This window comes from Typopeltis vanoorti, chromosome 23 (assembly GCF_054136105.1).
Source record: "Typopeltis vanoorti isolate ZY-2024b chromosome 23, IOZ_Tvanoo_1.0, whole genome shotgun sequence".
Classification (NCBI taxonomy): Eukaryota; Metazoa; Arthropoda; class Arachnida; order Uropygi; family Thelyphonidae; genus Typopeltis; species Typopeltis vanoorti.
Window position 1 is genome coordinate 26,419,101 of NC_143571.1, and position 20,147 is coordinate 26,439,247.

The window sequence follows — 20,147 nt, forward strand, 5'->3', positions numbered from 1 at the left end:
CCACAAATGTCTTTGAAATTTTCTTTCTTCAGGAAAATAGTGTAAACTAAATATTGTGAAATATTTTTAGGTAATTACAAGTTTCGATTTTTTTTCGTTGTAAGTAATATTTCAGCAAAATAAAATAAGCATTTGTAAAACTTAAATGAACAAAGATGTGTGTTGTTGTGTTTTCCACAGTGAAATTTTTACTCAGTTATTCAGTTTAGAATTTGATAATTAAATCCATAACTTTATACCTTAATGCAATTCTGTTTAATTATTGTATAAAAAAATCACTACTGTGAAATTAATGCCAGGAACATGGGAAACCTGATATCCTGTAATTAATTATTTAGAAATTTGTCTAATGCTACCTATTGACATTTTTTGAGTTATCTGTAAACATTTCTTTCGCATACTCGAAAATCCTACCTGTTAGAATTTGGTGATTTTACAGAGAGAAAGAAGATAATTTTACCCAAAACGCGACTTAAACTCTTAAAGTTTGGTATAGAAAAATCGTTTGTACTCTCCAGATAACATAAATACAAATTTTACCTTTTCCCACACAAAGTAAGATAAAAATTTGGTTATTTTACAGAGTGCAGATATTTTAACTCATCACGTTACCAAACTCTTAAAAAAGCTTGATGTAAAAAAGAAAAGAAGGTACATTTTTCTTTTCTTTTCAAATATTTGTACATGATAAAAGTTTGAAAATATATCACTGCCAGTCGAAAGTTTTTTCTTTTTTTCAAAACTTGACAACACATAGCTGTAGTTTGGTGAATAAAGTACAAATGAACTGAAACGTGACAATTTGTTACTACATCTGTAGATACCTTCACGAGACTAGAAAAAAACAGTCGTACCAAATTCAAACAATACGACTGTTAGAATTTGGTTATTTACAGAGAGACAACTGATATTTTAGCCTATCACATTACTTAAACTCTAAAAAAGTTTATTGTAGAAAATAAAAATGGTATCGTAGCATGCAGATAACAAATGAATCAACATCTATATATCAAATAATACTCACCTTTGGAAGAGAAAAATCAAAAACATTAACAAACTTAATAGCCATACCCGTTCTTCATTTAAATGATACCAAATGATGAAAACAATATGGGTATGAATTTCCAAACTTTGAAAAGCTGATGAATTTCTTGCTTACTATGATCATAAATATTTATTTAAAGGTAAATATTTTATTTTTCTTGCGAGTCGAAACTTATTTCAAAACTTTACCACCCGTACATTCTAGTAATGGGGGAATTAAAAACAGAGACCACACCAAATAACGGATTTGTAGTTTTGTGAATAAAGTAAAAATGAACTGATAAGTGACAATTTGTTACCATCTGTAGATACCTTCACCAGACTAGAAAAGCAGTCGCACCAAATTCTAACAATACGACTGTTAGAATTTTATTATTTTACAGAGACAAACAGCTGCTATTTTAGCCAATCACGTTACTTAAACTCTTAAAACGTTTGTTGTAGAAAATAAAAAGGTATCGTAGCGTGCAGATAACAAGGAACCAGCATAAATGTATCAAAAAAAAATGACCGCCATTGGAATAGAAAATCAATAACATTAACAAAGTTTATAGCCAGAACCGTTCTTCATTTAAAGGATACCAAATGATGAAAACAATATGGGTAGGAATTACAAAACTTTGAAAAGGTGATAAATTTCTTGCTTGCTGTGATTCCAAAATAGTTATTTGAAGGTAAACATTTTTTTCTTTACAATTTTCTTTCTTTCTTTCTGAGCTATATTCATTTGAAATAAGAATACATAATTATTTTTTGTGTTGGAAAGAATATCTAATATAATAATTGTGTTAAAATATATAAATATCCCTACTGTAAAAAAAAAAAGTCGGGGTGAGAGGACAACAGTCAAAATACAAATTTAAGTAAGACCATAACATTTTTTTTTATCCTTGTAAAATTTAATGCCACAAACTAACCAGATTTTTGTTATTTTATGTTATTTATTTATTTTTTTGACTCAGTGAATTAAAAGTCTTATTTGTTCATGCAAAAACTCAAATATATCAAGAAACTGTCAACTCTTGGAAGCAAAAGAAATCGGGTATATTAAATTAATAACCAGAATTTTAGTGGAGAAGATTTCACCTGAAATGTTACAATACTGCTAGAATTTGGTTATTTTACAGAGCCATTAGATATTTTAAACCAACACGTTACTACACACACACACGATTTCTCACTTAGGCACAACAAATTGGCGACCGGATAAGAGAGATATCTTTAAGATAAGACTTACTGAGAAATCTACAGTGTTGGAAAATAAATTCACATTTTATTTATTCATTAATTTTGCTCAGTTATTCTGTTAGAATATGTAATTAAACTGAATTTTAAAAGTAAAATACAGAAAATAACCATTTAATTTGAAAAAGAAAAAAAAATCATTTCACTTGTCAGAATTCCATACCCTAACAGCAATCGGAATTCGAAACCGGAAATAACACTTACCCTAAACAAAACGGCGCATAGACTTTCCCACCAAGCTTGGGCAAGGGTGGGAAAGACTTAATACAAGAGAACCAATCGGATAGTAATGTAAATTAAGTAGTCCACTAGCTTTTCTGGTTATTTACAGAAATATCTTTCAACTCCTATGTTTTGTGTGTTTTGTGGTGTGAATATATGTTAGCCACAGTAACCTATAATGAAAAAGTGAATGGCATTTTCAGACTTGTATTTGTGTTCTGTGAATATATGTTAATAATCAACAATTTAGAATATTCAGAATTAATTTTGCTCAGTTATTCTGTTAGAATATGACCTTTAAAAGTAAAATACAAAAAATAACCATTCAATTTGAAAAAAAAAAAAAAAATAATAATTTCACTTGTCAGAATTCCATACTCTAACAACAATCGGAATTCGAAACCGGAAATAACACTTAACCTAAACAAAACGGCGCATAGACTTTCCCACCAAGCTTGGGCAACAGTGGGAAAGAATTAATACAGAGAACCAATCGGATAGTAATCTAAATTAAAATTAAATGTAAGCATTAATTTACTACACCAATGAACTCCGACGGTAATGAAGAATGAATAATTTTAGGATATGTGTCATTCAAACATGTGGATACTAATCCCTTAGTCATATGTAAGTATTTGAGAAATATCCAAACTTGAGGAAATGCTACCTTTTGAACAATACCCCAATTTACGGATGTGACTCATGTCTTCCCCTTTGAAGAAAATCGCTCGCTGGGGGATATTGCAAATGACGAAACCACAGCATCTACGGTCTGTAATCTAAAGGACGAAGTAACTAGTTCAGGTTACAGTATTTACAGAAATTTCATTCTTTGTGGTTTTTGTGTTTGTGTTGTGGATATAAAATTCAACTATTTTTGGAATATTCGTATTTAGAAGAGTCATCTGGAAAGCTGTAAGTACTTTTTTAACTTCAACATAACAACTGCTCGTATGTTTTTGGTAAGCATAATTCTAATACTGAATAGTTTTTTTTACCTAATCACACCCGTCATCACGACGTACTCTAAGAATTCCCAACCTTTAACAATAAAGAAATACCCCAAAATGTATTGGAAATTAGTACAACCATCTATAGAAGAAAAAAAAGTGTGTGTGTGTTTGAGTGACACCTGTATAAAATTAGTTATTCAGAAAAGTTCGAAAGATTGTTGCCATCATGACTTATTCTAAGAATTCCCACCCTTTAACAGTAAAGAAATACCCCAAATTGTATTGGAAAAATTAGTACAACCATCTATAGAAGAAGAAAAAAAACTGTATGTTTGAGTGACATAGCATATAATTAAATTATTCAGAAAACCTCAAAACTGTGAATTTCCAAACAGATAACGTCACGATTCTTATCTCTAAATATCACCCACAAGGCAATAAACGAACCAAAAACATCCCGTGATATTTCTGACAGACAAGGGCCCCAGCGAAATTCCAAACATTCCAAACTCAATAATAACAACAAACATTTGCGTCACGATTCCTTATCTTATCTTGATCTCCATCTTGTCAGAAGTGTCCACCAATCACGACACAATTCCTTAACCACTAAAATCATCATTTCCATTCAAAACAATAACGGCACTTATTTACAACTAACAAATGACGTCACTTATCTGAATCTCATAACAACAAACATTCACGTCACGATTCCTTATCTTATGTTCATCTTGTCAGAAGTGTCCACCAATCACGACACGATTCCTTAACCACTAAAATTATCCTTCCCATTCAAAACAATAACGTCACTTATTTACAACTAACAATGACGTCACTTATCTACATCTCATAACAAACACTTACGTCACGTTTCTTTATCTTATCTTGATCTTGATCTTGTCAGAAGTGCACCGCCAATCACGACATGATTCCTTATCTCAACCATCACCCATAATTCCATACACGAACCAAAACACAACAACTGAAGCCATTAACACATATGCCCACAGGGAAATTCCTATCATTCCAATCCCATGAAGCCACGCCCACAATGACGTCATCAACCAATCACGTCACGATTCCTTATCTTATCTTGATCTTGATCTTGTCAGAAGTGACCCCCATACTACTAGTGCTGTTGTTTTGTTATTGCTTGTTTTTTTATGCAGCATTTATTGGACCTTGTTTTTCACCAGTGAAAACTGTAAACAAATATATTTAGAAAGTCCCTGTTGTCTTTCCTGTTGAGTACCTTTTAACTGGATAGCAATAAATATTTGGCATATCTCTTTCTTTACATTGTTGTCTTATCGTTTTAAAGGAGTGTTAAGTGCCACAGTTTTAAAAAAAGTAAGATAATATTATCTTGTTTCTACTAAGGCGTCTCTATGTTATAAATATATCAGTATTGTGTTTTAATCTTGGTAAGTCCTCAAGGGTTGTGGCAACATTTCGGAACTTCTTGATATTATTGAGAAAAAAATAAATGCTTTCGAATTAAGTACGGAAGAAATTGAGCTGTAAAGCTGATTACTCAAAGCCACAATGCATCTGGACATAGCAATATCAAAGCCTCCGAACAAGTTAAAGATTCTTGGAAGGAAACAGAAAAATATATGATAAATATTATTAATTTGGAATATGCATTGATATTACGTGTCTGTCTGCGAAGTACACAGCTGCATTAAGTTGTATAGTCATAAGGATATTTTCTATAAAAATATAAAACTAAACCTTCTGTAGCAGTGGAATGGGGTGCCCTCTTTTAGAGTGAAAGTTTTGGAAATCGGTAAACAGACAGCTTATGCCTCTCACTATGGTCGAATCGGTTGAATGCATTACACAGGAGTACTGTATGATAATAATGTTTTGAACTCTAACGTGCACTTATTTATATATGTAAAAGTGTGCTCTGCAGGCAGTTTTTTTCTGAGTTTCTTCCGATAGAAAAGCCTTAATGTTCTCTGTCAAAGATCGAATAATTCAGTAACCGACTGAAAACATAGAAATGCAAATAGAAACTGCTTTTAACTTTTTCTACTCTCACTTTCTATAAACTTTATTATTATTTATTATTATTATTATTATTATTATTATTATTATTATTATTATTATTATTATTATTATTATTATTATTATTATTATTATTATTAAATGACACCTCTACTCCACCATGCACAACTTACCACACACACACACACATAAATAAATAAATATATATATATATAGCTTCTGCATTACTCTCTCCCTGGTCTTACTTCCACTGATGAGACCTCAATAAAGGTCGAAACCGTTCTGGATAGTGGCCCTCCATTATGCATTGCATTATACACTCCCGAAAGGGGGGTGTGCTTTGCATTATTGCCATAATGCAAAGCACACTAAGGCAAGTGGTATGAAGTCATTAGCCTGTATATACAATTAGCTTAGACGTGAATATATTTCACGTCAATGAGGGCAAGCACCTTTTGTCTACTTGTATATGAGATATATATGATTTCTGCATTACTTCAACCTTGGTATTGGTATATCCCTGTGTTCTGTTCTGGCCGGGCTAAGAATAGCTTCGCTGCAACCCATGCATGCCGTGAGAGGTGACTGAAATGAACGAGAGTTTCGCTCTCTCAGGTTTCTTCCGGAATTTTGCTCCCTATGAGGGGGGGAGCTTAGATTTCGGGGAGTTTTCCCAGAGAGAGAGCATTTTGAGTCTCTGGGGAGGGTGTTCTCCGGCGTGGCCAGTAAGGGGCCTTGTCGGTGGATGCTTTTCACTGGAATATGAGCGGTTCTGCTTAGTGGTGGGGTGTCACTGAGTGGAACCAACGCTGAATTGGACGGTCTTTCGGCTACTCTTAGGGAGTGGTCCGGGGGATCGTCTTAATTTTTAGAGGCAGCTTTACTTAAAAATCCCACTGTAGTCCATGCATGTCATACAAGGCGACTAAAATGGGTACCTAGGGAGGGTAATGGATGGCAATGCTGTAGCCAATGAAGTTTTAACTGAGGCTCGGCTATTGTTGTTACCCTCCTGCCATGATCAGAGTTTATATAGCTCAATAATAATACCCCATTCATAGATTCTCAATCAGATAACGGGATAAAGAGTCAGGGACTCAGCCCATCTACCCCCCCCCCCCCAAAAAAAAAAAACCTTGGTATATCTCCCGAGTCTGGCTCAAATGAAGAGACCTCAATAAAGGTCGAAACCGGTTGGAAGCTTGGGTGATGAATGGCAATGCTGTAGCCCATGAAGTTTTAACTGAGGCTCGCCTCTTGCTGTCACCCAAGTCCTGAGGGGTAATGAATGGCAATGCTGTAGCCAATGAACTTAACTGAGGCACGGCTGTTGCTGTTACCCCAGATGAAATACGAGCGGCTCTACTCTGTGGGATGAGCCTGCCACGGGTAGAGTCAACGCTAAGAGTTCTTCTCGGTGGCAGAGTGAGCCTGCCTGTGTGCTTTTGCATTATGAGATACATACCAAGAAATTTTGTACTTGGTTTTTAATCTTTTTTCCCAACTAAGCAAAACAAAGTTTTGCGCGTGAAATATATTTAAGTTACTTGTATATAGAGGCATATAGTTATAGTAACTTGTATATAGTTACTTGTATATTTGTATATAGAGACTTCATAGCACTTGCCTACTTGTAGTATGTATTAACACACACGCACACACACACACACACACACACACACACACACACACACACACACATATATATATATATATATATATATATATATATATATATTATTTAATAATATTTACACAAAAGAAAGAGAATAAACTATAGTACTTCAAAATACAAGATAACAAAATATATACATTTACTTATTATTGATTGTATCGTAACTAATATAGTCAAATTATGAACGGTCTGTAAATGGCATATATCTCTCTTTAGGTGCTTTCCTGATGGCCGTATACCTTAATGGGATGACCGATAAAGAAACTACCGACCTCACAAAGGCTATGAAAAATTCCGGTCATGTGTTTCAATGGAAGCCAGAGGTAAAGAAGCTTATAGTAGACAAGCACAGTACTGGAGGAGTTGGGGATAAAATCAGTCATGTTCTTGTCCCTGCGCTCGCAGCATGTGGTTTAAAGGTAGGCTTTTGGCTTTTAAAAACTGCGGTTATGCTATACTTTTGTACTAAAATTCAATAATAAATAAGACATCTAATATGATTAAAAAAAAAAAAAACTAGAAGTGGTAGAAAATGCTAAATATTCGAATTTTTTTCTAGGTTCTGTAACCCCGCTTGAAATGAAGCACTGAATCTAGAAGCTGAACAGTTTTATCATTGACAAATTTTTATGTTGACTAATTTTACTGTGTAGAATTACTTGTCTAATTCTACTACGACCTGCAGAAGACTCGTATAATTAAAATATTTCGAGGGATAAATATAATTAGAATAAAACAAAATATTTATTATAACTGCCACTCTGGTGGTACACATGCTGATGATTGGATTTCTGTAAGACATGATTCTACAAACGTTGAACTGCTTTATATCGAATGGCGAGGCGCGTAGAATGTTAGTTGGCAATTTTTTTCGAGTAGTTTCTATATACACATTCCTTCTATAGATACTGTCTTTCGAGTACATTTTCAAAAAATAATCATCACTACAATTCTGATCTGATTGCATGATTGTCGAAATCGCGAGGTAAGCAATGAATCAAAACTGTGGCAGTGATGAGTATGTATAAGCTATCATTTCGCATGAAAAAAAAAAGCCACTGCTTTTTTGGTATCATGTCTTCTCGTCGTGACTTTAGAATGTAGCTTAATTTTCCATACATTTTCCCACATAAATTACATTATTTATGTTTATTTATGTTTATTTATGTAATAACAGATCCAGCGGATTGTCTGGATAAATTACAGATAAATTTTATCCAAAATTTATTTAAAATTTTATTTATATCCAATTTTATTTATACGTAAATAGATATATACAATTGGATATAAATAAAATTGTAAATAAATTTGGATAAAATTTATCTGTAACTACGGCACTTTGAAATCTCTGTATCCTTATTATTGCTATCTTTAATAGTAATTATCAAGCAGATCCAGTGAGATTCACATTGCTTCGGATGAACTGATGATTTCTAAAAATGGCTTTACAAGTTATAAGTCTGCAGTGGTAACTCAAAAACAAAGAGCAGTTCACATTCTATTCCAAAATGACCAGGGAATCTACAACTTGTTTGGATGTAAATAATTTAATCAAACTATTTCGTTAGCGTCTACTCTAATTAGCATAATTCTATTCTAATTAGCATAATTTTTATTCCCTTTTTTTTTTATCCTCTTCGTACTCTTTCTAATCTTAATTTTGCATTAAGCACTTTTGTGTTTTCAATTATTTTTGCATTATTTTTGTTAGCATGTTTTACATATTATCTTTCAAAAAAAAATAATAAATAAATAAAGGAAAAAAGTAGACGAAAGTGGCAGGCGTAGAGAAGTGGAGTCAGGTCAAAAGTACAACACAACAAAATGATTATCGACACCGAAAGAAAACCAAAAACCGAAGACAAAATTTAGTCACTTAAAAAAATGAGAAACAAGCATCAAGGTAAGCATAGAAAATATGCTAATGGAAGCTGACAAAGAAAAAGTGAAGTGATTGTAGATTAAAAAAAAGCAGTATAAAGAGCTGGAATTACGCAAATAGGTGGGGAAAATCGAAGGGAAAGATGGCAGCAGCTGTTTGATCAAGAAAGAAACAAATTGTTTCTTACTTGCTGCTCTAGAACAAGCATTGCAAATGAATTTAATAATGATGAAAATTGAAAAAGATTAGTTATAGCAAATTCGGACTGTTTAAAGACAAAGATGAAACAGAGGACTCCTTCATCAGTTCTTCCAGCAAGATTGCGCAGTTAATAAATCAAAGCATAATTGGTAATCGGGTTGCAAAAGCCATACAGTCGAACTTGTGTAGGAAATACGGTGCCCAACTTACAAGACTCCCCACTCCTAGGGAACATGCAATCGAAATTATTATTAAAAATTCGAAGACATGATGCAACTTTAAATTTTGGACAGGTACGACCTGAACAGGGTAGGTAAGGCATTGCCGTAGTCTTATAACAATGTTTTATTTTTTATATTATGTTTTTTTTTGTGTGTGTGTGGGGGGGGGGGGGGGAACTGAAGAGTAAGAAAAAAAATGCATGAACATTGGTTCCATGAAAATTCATCGAAAAAACAGTTAATCGAAAGATAATTCATTGCACGACAATTCGTCGAAAATGCAATTCATCGAATGTACAATTCGAAAATTTTAACTAAAATTTCATTGAATTGATCAAGGCAAAGCGGAATTGCTAATATCATTTGGAAACTTTTTTCGAAAATGTTATGATAAAAGTGATCCATTTAGAACAAAAACTGAACCGTGCAGACAGCTTCTTGTACCAACAACTTCTACTAAGTCGTTTAAGTCAGAGAGTTATTGTAATACATAATTTGGACACGTGATTTCTTTGTTGCCCCGAATATAGCTGAACTGAAAACTGGAACGGTTCGACATTTTCTTGTAAAAGTTTCAAATAGCGAATCTGAATCAGATTCGCTCTTTGAAACTTTTATTCATCCCATAATAATTCAAATAGAACTATTATGGGATGAATAAAATTCATCCCACAATAATTGCTGTACTGAAGTCGCATATCACTACTAGTAACAATAATAATAATGGAGTCTGCGTAAGGCTGGGATTTTCCTCCCGGAAACAGGCAAATCAGTCCCATGCACAGACATGAAACAGTTATCGGACAAGAAAGACAATAAGAAACCGTATTGTTCTATAATCATTCCCTATTAAAGTAGCAGGATTCTCTGCAGGGTTCAGTATTTATTCTAAATGGATCACTTTTATCATAACATTTTCGAAAAGTTAAACTTTTCGGTGAATTGTTTTTTCTATGAATTGCATTTTCGACGAATTGTTCATTCGATTAATTGCCTTTTCGATGAACTCTTCGGATGCCATCTCTGGTTCCACCTCACTATTCCTTGCAGTCCAAATACGAGCAGGTTAAATAGTCTATAACTACCATTTTAAATCTCATAGGTACCAATGATTACTGGAAGATCTCTAAGCCTTACGGGAGGAACGCTCGATAAACTGGAATCCATTCCAAACTTCAACGTGAACGCTACTAAAGAAGAAATCATAAAGCGCGTCGAGGACATTGGTCTCACTATCGTAGGACAGACGGATGAAATTGTGCCAGCAGATAAAATAATGTATCCCATGCGAGATATCACCGGAACAGTTGGAAGTATGCCTTTAATAATAAGTAAGATTTTTTTGCTCATTTTTTCTTTTCTTAAATTCAATCCTGCGTTCAATGAATACTTAAAAAAAAACAAAAAACATAAAAACGCATTTCATGGTTAAGATCCGGGTAGCTGAATTGTCCCTTCTTTAAGATATACAGAGAAAAAAATCTCGTAGATTTTCAGTTAAATATCAACAAATATAATTATCTACAGTTATATTTTGTTTTATGCTCCCTGGATGTACTTGTTTGAATTATATTACAAAGAAAAATTCGAAATTATGTTATTAATGCAAAATTGAAGTGAATTATATTGAATATACTGAAGTGAATATACTCAGTTTACCAAACTATACTATTGCAAATACTTTAGCATCTCATCATCGTGTAGCACCCCGATTTACTTCAAAGAAGTATGTTTCACACTCAGGTTTTCAGACCACACACTTACCAAAACCTAATTTTAATAATGGCAATCTTCACTGCCCCCCCACACACCCAATTCCCTTTACCTAGTTTCTCCTCTTCCAGTCAAATCAAGAAATGCTTTGATAGATTTACGAGCTTACTAATTCTTACCCAGCGGAACACAACAATTCCAGCGATTTTGAACTGACAAGTACTCTGGAAATTCAATTTCTTGTTATCAATGCATCTAAGTCAACAGAATGTATTTTTTATTCTCTTAACATCTCTGGCAAGAATTCAGAACTAATACTTTTAAATATTTTTGAGTATTTCTCAAAAATTTACCACCCAAGACTCTATCTCATTAAATCAATGTGGTCAATATGTTGTTGTGCGTATTGCATGTGCATTGGATGTTGTTTTTCTTTTCCCCTCTAGTTTTGGTATAAAGCATTTATGCAAATTTGGTTTATTATCAAGAAGATGGAGTATTTATCTATCATCTCGATAACAACATCCATTTATGAATGTTCAATCACTGTTTAATTTGGTGTCCAAGAAATTTCAATAGATCTAACCAATTTTTATTAATGTACGTCCATATTTTGCATCTTCTTCGTTTATAATCTATCTCATCTTCGTATAATGGCGACAATCAGATCGTATACAAACTAATCACTCTTGATACTAACGTTTTTCATTGGCACGAATCATACCATGGATTTAATTAGTAAAATTAATTAATCAGAAAAATTATTTCATCCTCCGAGTATGAAATGTTCTGTACCATGAATCATTCAATATGTTTGTATCATTCATTTTTACCAATGAATTTAAGAATAAAATTTTAATGTAATGCATAAAGCTGATTGGTAATATGTTAAATAAAATTCATATTCAAAGACGTCTAATATTTTTACTCCTTTTCCTACTATTTCAGGTTCAATTCTGTCCAAGAAGCTGGCGGAAGGACTCAATGCTTTGGTGTTGGATGTGAAGGTTGGCAAAGCATCTTTTATGAAGACAAGGCAGGATGCAAATGAATTAGCAAAGAAAATGGTAGGGGATTAAATGAAGTTGTCAAAGAGCTAACATTCAGTCTAATAATATCAATGTTTATTAGCAGGGATCGATAAATGTGGTGCCGATTTTTATACCATAAGAACTTCGCGATAGTTTTGATTCCATCCATTTCTTTTCCGTCTCAGACAGGTTGAGTCCCTTGATTTGGGACTTTCGGCAATTTAATGTATGCGGCTTACCATTCCTTTTCTGTATCCGCCACCTTCATATCTCATCGTTTTTCTCTTTATTTTTTGCTTTGATGAAGTACTTTTATCAGCATTCACATCAACCTTGAGATGATATTCTTTAATCTTCTGCTTTGGTGAAAGATATAACAATATTTTGGTTCTCTGAGCGCAACTCTTCATCAATAATTCACGGATCTTCTATCTAAATAAGTTTAAAAATGTTGTTTTGTATCTACATACTACAAGAATGTTTATCTTATGTTTTTATAGATTTTTATATGTATTTAACCCAATAAAACGTAATTTGGATTAACCGTGTTTTCAAATTATTCAGCTTTTAGTGTCCCTTTCCCCAGTTACCACGGATAATTGACGTTTTGCTGTATATATTTTTTGTATTTTGTCTCTATAATTATAACATAATCGTATATTATAATTATTCTATATATAAAGTAAAAAAAAACTAAGTCGAAAAATAAACATTCTGAAAAATAAAAATAAACAAATAAACATTCTGATTATCCATCTAACTAGTTAAGCTACTAGTAGCTTAACTAGTAACTTGTTGAGCCTCCTTTGGCCGAAATAATTGCTTGCACCCATCATAGCATTGATTCTACTAAAGCACGGAAGGTGTTCTGAGGTATTCTAAATAAACGTACAGGAAGTCAACGAACAAACAAGACATTGGCATCTACCGGCGGATACTTTGTTCCACATGATCCCACAAAATTAATTCATTAATAATACAGTGAACATAAAGAGAAAACTTGTTTATTACTGTGATGTACTTCACTCGACATTTCTTTGTCTTGAGTTCGCTCGTTCAAATGTCCAGCTTATGGTATAAATATGGGTTAGTAGATTTCTCGCGACTAGATCGTACATGTATAGTTTTAGTTTTCATTTTAAAGTTTCTGAAGTTTCAAGTGATATATGCATTATGTGTAGGACGGGACGGGGGAGAAGGATTTACTTCTCAATAAATTATAATATGTTGCTTATCTCAAATTACGTTCATTGCAGGTTGACGTTTCTTTCGCTAATGGGGTGAATACGACGGCCTTCATCACTGATATGGAAATACCACTGGGTAAAATGATTGGCAACTCATTGGAGATTGTAGAAACACTTCATTGCCTAAAAGGAAAAGCACCAGGAGACATTGCAGAACTTGTAGAAGCAATGGGTAATATTCTTCCAGTATTTAGATTTCGATACTCTAATTGCAGGCTGTATTGTGATCTGGTATCATTATTACATTACAGCATGATATTTTATAATTTAATGCTTGTGTTAAATTGTGAATGAAACTATGTTGTGTAATTTATATTTTTTCATTCACATTTAACATTGCTTATTATGTATTAATCATGATTTGTATGAAAATTAATTATTATTTCTTAATTTAGGATTACTATTTAAATATTTATTCTAAACTTAACCTACTATTAATTTATTAAGTAATAATATATGCAGAATTTATAATAACTAAAATATATATATGATGTAACGAGAAGTATTATTATAATTAATTCTATACGTAATGAAAAAGCTGATTAAATAGCTCAAATATTCTGTTTATTCTTATTTGTGAAAATTTAACGTTATGTAATCACTCATGTAGTAGTAGAGCATACATTACATTAGCGAAATGTTTGCGTTCATTTGTTGTCATGGAGACGCATGAAGTAAACAAGCACGAGTCGAAGAGACTTCGTACTGAAAGGAGAGGAAAAATATATAGAAGATTATTAATTAGAGAGAAGAGAGGAAGTTTTTGCGGAGCGGGAAGGAAGGTAGAATACAAGTAAAAGAAGTAGAAGAAATTTATAAATTCTCTAGGGCAGAAATTCATGAGAATAGTGTTTAGAAGTGAGCCAAAACGTAGTGAATCATATACTTAGCTGCAAGTGAAGTCAGCTGTGTTGTAAAGGAAAATTAATGCTGTAACCGGATAAATAAAGAACTGGACATTCAATGGAAAATTCTGATTAATTCCAGTTAGTCTAGGATTACGCCTTAATTCTATGTTGCCCTGAGAAGAATTATATTGAAATTAACTGGTTTGAGAAAAGTAAACAAGGAAAGATATCAGTGCCTTATTGATGTGTTTTTTTTTTTTTTTTGAGTAGTGAAGCGCAATTAACAATAGATCAGTTAAATCGTTGGAGAATTTTTATTAATGTGCTCCGCTAACGTAAATAAGTTAATTCATAAGTGTGCTCACAATTAATTGATGTATTGAAGATTGTATCTGGTAAGAGTAGTCATACTTGTTTGTTTATTCTAACATTAACATATCTTCGAAGTTCAAAGTCCGAAATAAGATTGCTTGGAATATTGTGTACCTTGATTAGTGCTTCCTGTGAATTTAAACATTAAGTACAGCTGATAGATATGTGGAGGCTGATTCAATAAGAAGTTTCGTTTTATTAACTTGAGTTAAGAAAGCTTGTGATTTTGAAGCTGTGAATTGTATGTGAAAGTTTAGAACATTGAATTGGCATGAGTGACTTAGCAAGATGTATTAAGTTGATTGTATTATTTCATTTTAAAGCAGAATTCTTGTACTTGTTATATATTATATATTAAATGTTTTATTTTGTTAATCTAAATATTGTGTTTGCCTGAATTCCTTTTTATTGCACCGTTCATAAATATTCGAATCTTGCGAGAACCCCAAGTAGAGTAGTAAATAATTCGGCCTAAATAAATGAGGAGACTGCTAACTTAATTAAGAATTGATCCTACTATTTTATATAGACTAATCTAAAAATAGGGTGGCGCAGTATAATTATAAATTTCCCTACTTTTGGATCGGTGATCAATTTGCATTTAGTTGTTATTGATAAGAGTGACTTGAACCAAGATGGCGGATTTAGAACATAACATGAAAATAGCACGTCACGACACTTGCCATTTAAGATTAATTTACCACAGACCTTGAAAAATTACCATAATTTTAATATATATAACTAAATGATTATCAGTTTATTTACTCTTTTCATAAAAGAACACCCTCATAAAAGCCAGATATTCTGGCTTTTATGAGGGTGTTCTGGTTCTCAGCCTAACAATAAAAAAAAAAGAATTTATAATTTCAAAAATATTTTTATTTTTCAGCATAATCTCCCTTAAGACTAATACATTTATTCAAGCGATGCTCAAGCGCCATTATCCCATCCCTGTAGTGGTTCTCAGTAAGATCTGCAAAATACCCCTCTACAGCTGAAATCACCTCTTGATTCGAAGAAAAATGCTGACCATCGAGAAAGAATTTTAGTTTTGAGAAGACATAGAGGTCAGAGGGAGCCAAATCTGGAGAATAGGGTGGATGTTCCAACAATTCATAGTGCAGATCCCTTAATTTTCCCATTTCCAAAACACCTTTGTGGGCAGGTGCATTGTCCTGATGAAAGATGATTTTTTTCTTCTACAAACCGGGTCTTTTCTCAAGAATTTTTTTTGGTTTAGTGTGTTTAAAATATCGGAATAATATTCCCCAGTTATTGTTTTACCCTTTTCAAGATAATTATAAAAAAAACGCCTTTAGCATCCCAAAACACCGATGCCATGACGTTTACTGCTGACGGAACCGACTTTGTCTTTTTGGCGCTGAACAACAAGCTTCTGTCCACTGTTTTCACTGCTGTTTGGATTCTGTGTGTGATGGTGAATCCGATTCTTATCCATAGTAATAAATCGACGCACAAAATCACTTTTATTCTTGTTATAACATTCCAAGCACTGTTCAGAGATTTTCATGCGAGTGCGTTTTTGATCTGCTGTGAGCAAGCGCGGCACCCATCTTGCGCAAAGCTTTTTCATATGCAATTCTTCATGCAAAATATATCCTTCACGTTTTTTTGAAATGCCTATAGTCTCAGCAATTTCACGCAGTTTGACTCAATGGTTATCCAATACCATATCGTGCACTTGATCAATGATTTCTGGTGTTGTTACACTTTTTGGACGTCCTTCACTTGAATCATCTTCAAGGCTGGTACGGCCACGCTTAATCTCGGCAGCCCATTTTTTAATTATCGAAAACGAAGGAGAAGAGTGCCCATAAACGTTTATGAACTTCGAATGAATTTCTTTTGGCGTTAAACATTCTCTTTACAAAGAATTTTATAACTGCACGATACTCAATTTTATCCATTTCAAGGGATACAGACAACACATTTTATGCAGTCAGACAGCTGTATAAAATAAACCACTTGATAGAATGACTTGCAATTTCACATGAATGCTTATGCTTATGAAAGATGTACCAACTTAGAGAAAAAAATCGTGTCGATAGTGTTGCCATCTATTGTCGAAGCCGAGAACTTTTCAGACCATCCTCGTAAGAGTTTTTTTCACAATAATAGGTCAGTCATTCTGATTTTATTAATCTGTTGTATTATCTGAAATGATTCTTAAATATGCAATATTTTGTAATACTTTAGTAAAACATGTTTCCTTTCGTTGGTAAACCATTCGGAAGGAAACTTATTAGGGATAAGAGAACACTTCCTAGGCCTCTGCAGATGATGCTGAGTTAACCATGCTCAGAAGGTGGGGGTGGGAGATTTTACTTCCAGCCACAGACAAACAAGTCAGTGAATGCATGCGATTGATAGACACAATATACTTCTTCATAGCCTTATCATAAATTATACAAAATCCAAACCAAAATTTTAAATTTACTCCATTCAGCTGGATGTTTGTTTTGCTGTATCTTTAGTTTCTGAATTTATTTTTATTTGATTTCATAGGTGCTGAGCTGTTATATCAGACCGAACAGGTCTCAACAATTACTGAAGGAACAGAAAAGATAAAGAAGGCTTTAAAAAATGGAGAGGCTCTAAAAAAATTTTACCAGATGATAATCGCCCAAGGAGTACATCCAGAAATTGCAGAAAAACTTTGTTATGGCAATTCTAACCCTTTGGAATATCTACCGAAAGCTAAACATGTAACAGACATAACTTATAATGAAAAAGGAGGTAAGAAGATATCTAAATCCTCATAATAATAATAATAATAATAATAATAATAATAATAATAATAATAATAATAATAATAAATTTATTGAAGGTCATTTTACAGGCTGTAGGTTACAAATGCAAAAAAAAATAATAATAAATAATAAAAAATAAGAATCAGATATACGACTAAAACACCAAATACTTCCTTGCTAAACTTACACATGAAACTAATTGCATGCGACACAATCAACCTTTTACATAACTGCTATTTACCTATGAAACAGGTATCTATTTCTACTCGACTCAATGAGTCACCTTCATGGAATTATCCATTTGGATAAGTGACTTTTTTAATAGGATTTTCTCATTTACTCCACTTCAAAGGTGGATTTAAATGACTTATGAATAAAATGATGAACAAAGCCTGATTCACAGTTCGTTTTCTCTTTGTGAAGTGAATTTACAGGTTTGATTTTGATTTATGAAAACATTTATACAGTTTATCAGGAGTGCTGCGTTATAGTGCAAGACTGTTTATGGGAAGATTCAACTACATCCCCATTTCAAAATACTAAATGGGATGCATACGATGCTATAAAATTTTCTTAAATCTTTGTATAAAAAAGTAGGTAAACAGAGAGCCGTAAACTATATATTAGATGCTTAAAAAATGCACAGTTCTTTTTAAGGTCTGTGCAATAATACATGCCTTATTAATTCTTCAGTAAGAAGACTAGTTCTAAATATTTGCATTTAGAAAAACTGATCAACTGCCACAATTATACAATTAGTTGGAAAAGTTTCAAGAGTTAATGATTCCTTATAAATCACAATGCCTTTCTCAAATAAAATGAGCATAAAAAAGACTGCAGATTTTAAGATAATTCTCATTGGCCCTTGTAACACAACCAGTATAGAGGGTGAGAAAACGAACTTGAGCATAGTCTGGTTGTTAGTATATTTAATATAACACTAAAAAGGTGCCTAGATTTACTTTTTTTTCATCTGTTTTGGTCACTATCAGGCTGTGTCATATAGAAATACTAATGGCAATTGTACAGGTGATCTAGAGTCAACCATCATGTGCGTTACTTTTTTCTGAACACCAAGAGAAATAGAAATGGTTACAGTTTCTAAATAGGAACAATTCTTTAGAAGACGGAAGTAGTGCCTCGAGCATATACAAGTTCTCATAAAACTATGAATATATTATTTAAATGAATTTATTTTTACTAGTCTACTAAATCCTGAAGGTTATTATTATTATTATTATTATTATTATTATTATTATTATTATTATTATACAAGTTCTCATAAAACTATGAATATATTATTTAAATGAATTTATTTTTACTAGTCTACTAAATCCTGAAGGTTATTATTATTATTATTATTATTATTATTATTATTATTATTATTATTATTATTATTATTATTATTATTATTATTATTATTATTATAACGGTGTCTCCATGGAATCAAAAGACTTATAGTGGGAGACCTTACATTGAGGCACTAACCATTATTTACACAATACCTATTATACTTCTCCTTAAATTAATTCACAGACGAAGCATTCACAACCACCTCTGGCAACGCATTCCACTCATTCGCAACTCTCTAGGCAAAACATTTAGTCCTAACACCCTTATTAACCACACTCTTACACAATCTCCAGTGATGGCCCTTCGTTCTCTCCCTTCCTGCACTGGTCTTTAAAATGTCATCAGTATCAATCCTATAAAATCCCTTTAATAATTTATATGCCTCTATCATATCTCCTCTCCTACGTCTATCAGCTAGTTTTTGGAGCCCACAGATCTTCAATCTATCCTCGTAGGAAACATCCCACAGATCTGCAACAATCTTTGTGACTCGCCTCTGAATCCGTTTCACCATTTCTTCATCACCAAGAAATACAGGTGACCAGATCTATGCGCAATAGTCCAAATTCCAAATAGGGTCTTATTAATGCCTTATAAAATAGAACAATAACTTCCTTATCCCTGTTGTTAGTGTGTTCTTCAACAACTATGTAATTTGATGTGATGTATTGGCAATGATTGCAATATTCCCTTTAAACTTAAGTTCTCTGTCCACAATAACTCTCAAGTCCCTTGCCTCGTCAACTTCTTGCAGTTCAGTTCCGTTAATATAGTAAACAGCATGTGATCTCATCATCCCGAAATGCATCACCTTATACTTAGCCACGTTAAACTGATAGCCAGTTACCTTAATCCATATCGTCAACCTATTGACGATATGGATTAAGGTAACTGGCTATCAGTTTAACGTGGCTAAGTATAAGGTGGCTAAGTATTCCAGTTAACTTCCTCGATATGGAAGTTAACTGGAATCATCTGAATTGACTATCGCTCTTCCTAATTTTGCATCATCAGCAAACAAGTAGATATTTCCCTTCAAAGTATTCCCACATTGATGTACAAATTAAACAATAGAGGACCAAGCACTGAGCCGTAAGGTACACCACTAGTCACCTGCCTTCTACTGGACTCAGCTCTTCCATAAACCACTCTTTGATATCTATCCAACAGCCACCCTGTAATCCAAATCAATAGTTTCGGATCCATATTGCTCTAATTTATGCAACAATTTATGCTCTAATTTATGCAATTTATGCAACAGGATTCCGTGTGGAATCCTGTCAAATGCATAAATTGCATGTCAATCCTTTGAAAAGTCCAGTAGTATTACTGAGTAAGGATTTCCTTTATTCAATT

At 32.9% G+C, this 20,147-nt stretch overlaps 1 protein-coding gene across 1 annotated transcript in view; it reads left to right on the plus strand.

Moving 5' to 3' along the window:
• The window catches only part of LOC150093702 (thymidine phosphorylase-like), a 36,698-nt gene that overhangs the window by 5,677 nt on the left and 10,874 nt on the right, over nucleotides 1–20,147 (plus strand). Inside the window, exons 2-6 of the mRNA XM_090412754.1 lie at nucleotides 7,369–7,571; nucleotides 10,559–10,787; nucleotides 12,118–12,236; nucleotides 13,457–13,619; nucleotides 17,194–17,424. Of these exons, the coding sequence (XP_090268880.1) occupies nucleotides 7,369–7,571; nucleotides 10,559–10,787; nucleotides 12,118–12,236; nucleotides 13,457–13,619; nucleotides 17,194–17,424 (945 nt within the window). The remainder of the gene's footprint in view (nucleotides 1–7,368; nucleotides 7,572–10,558; nucleotides 10,788–12,117; nucleotides 12,237–13,456; nucleotides 13,620–17,193; nucleotides 17,425–20,147) is intronic.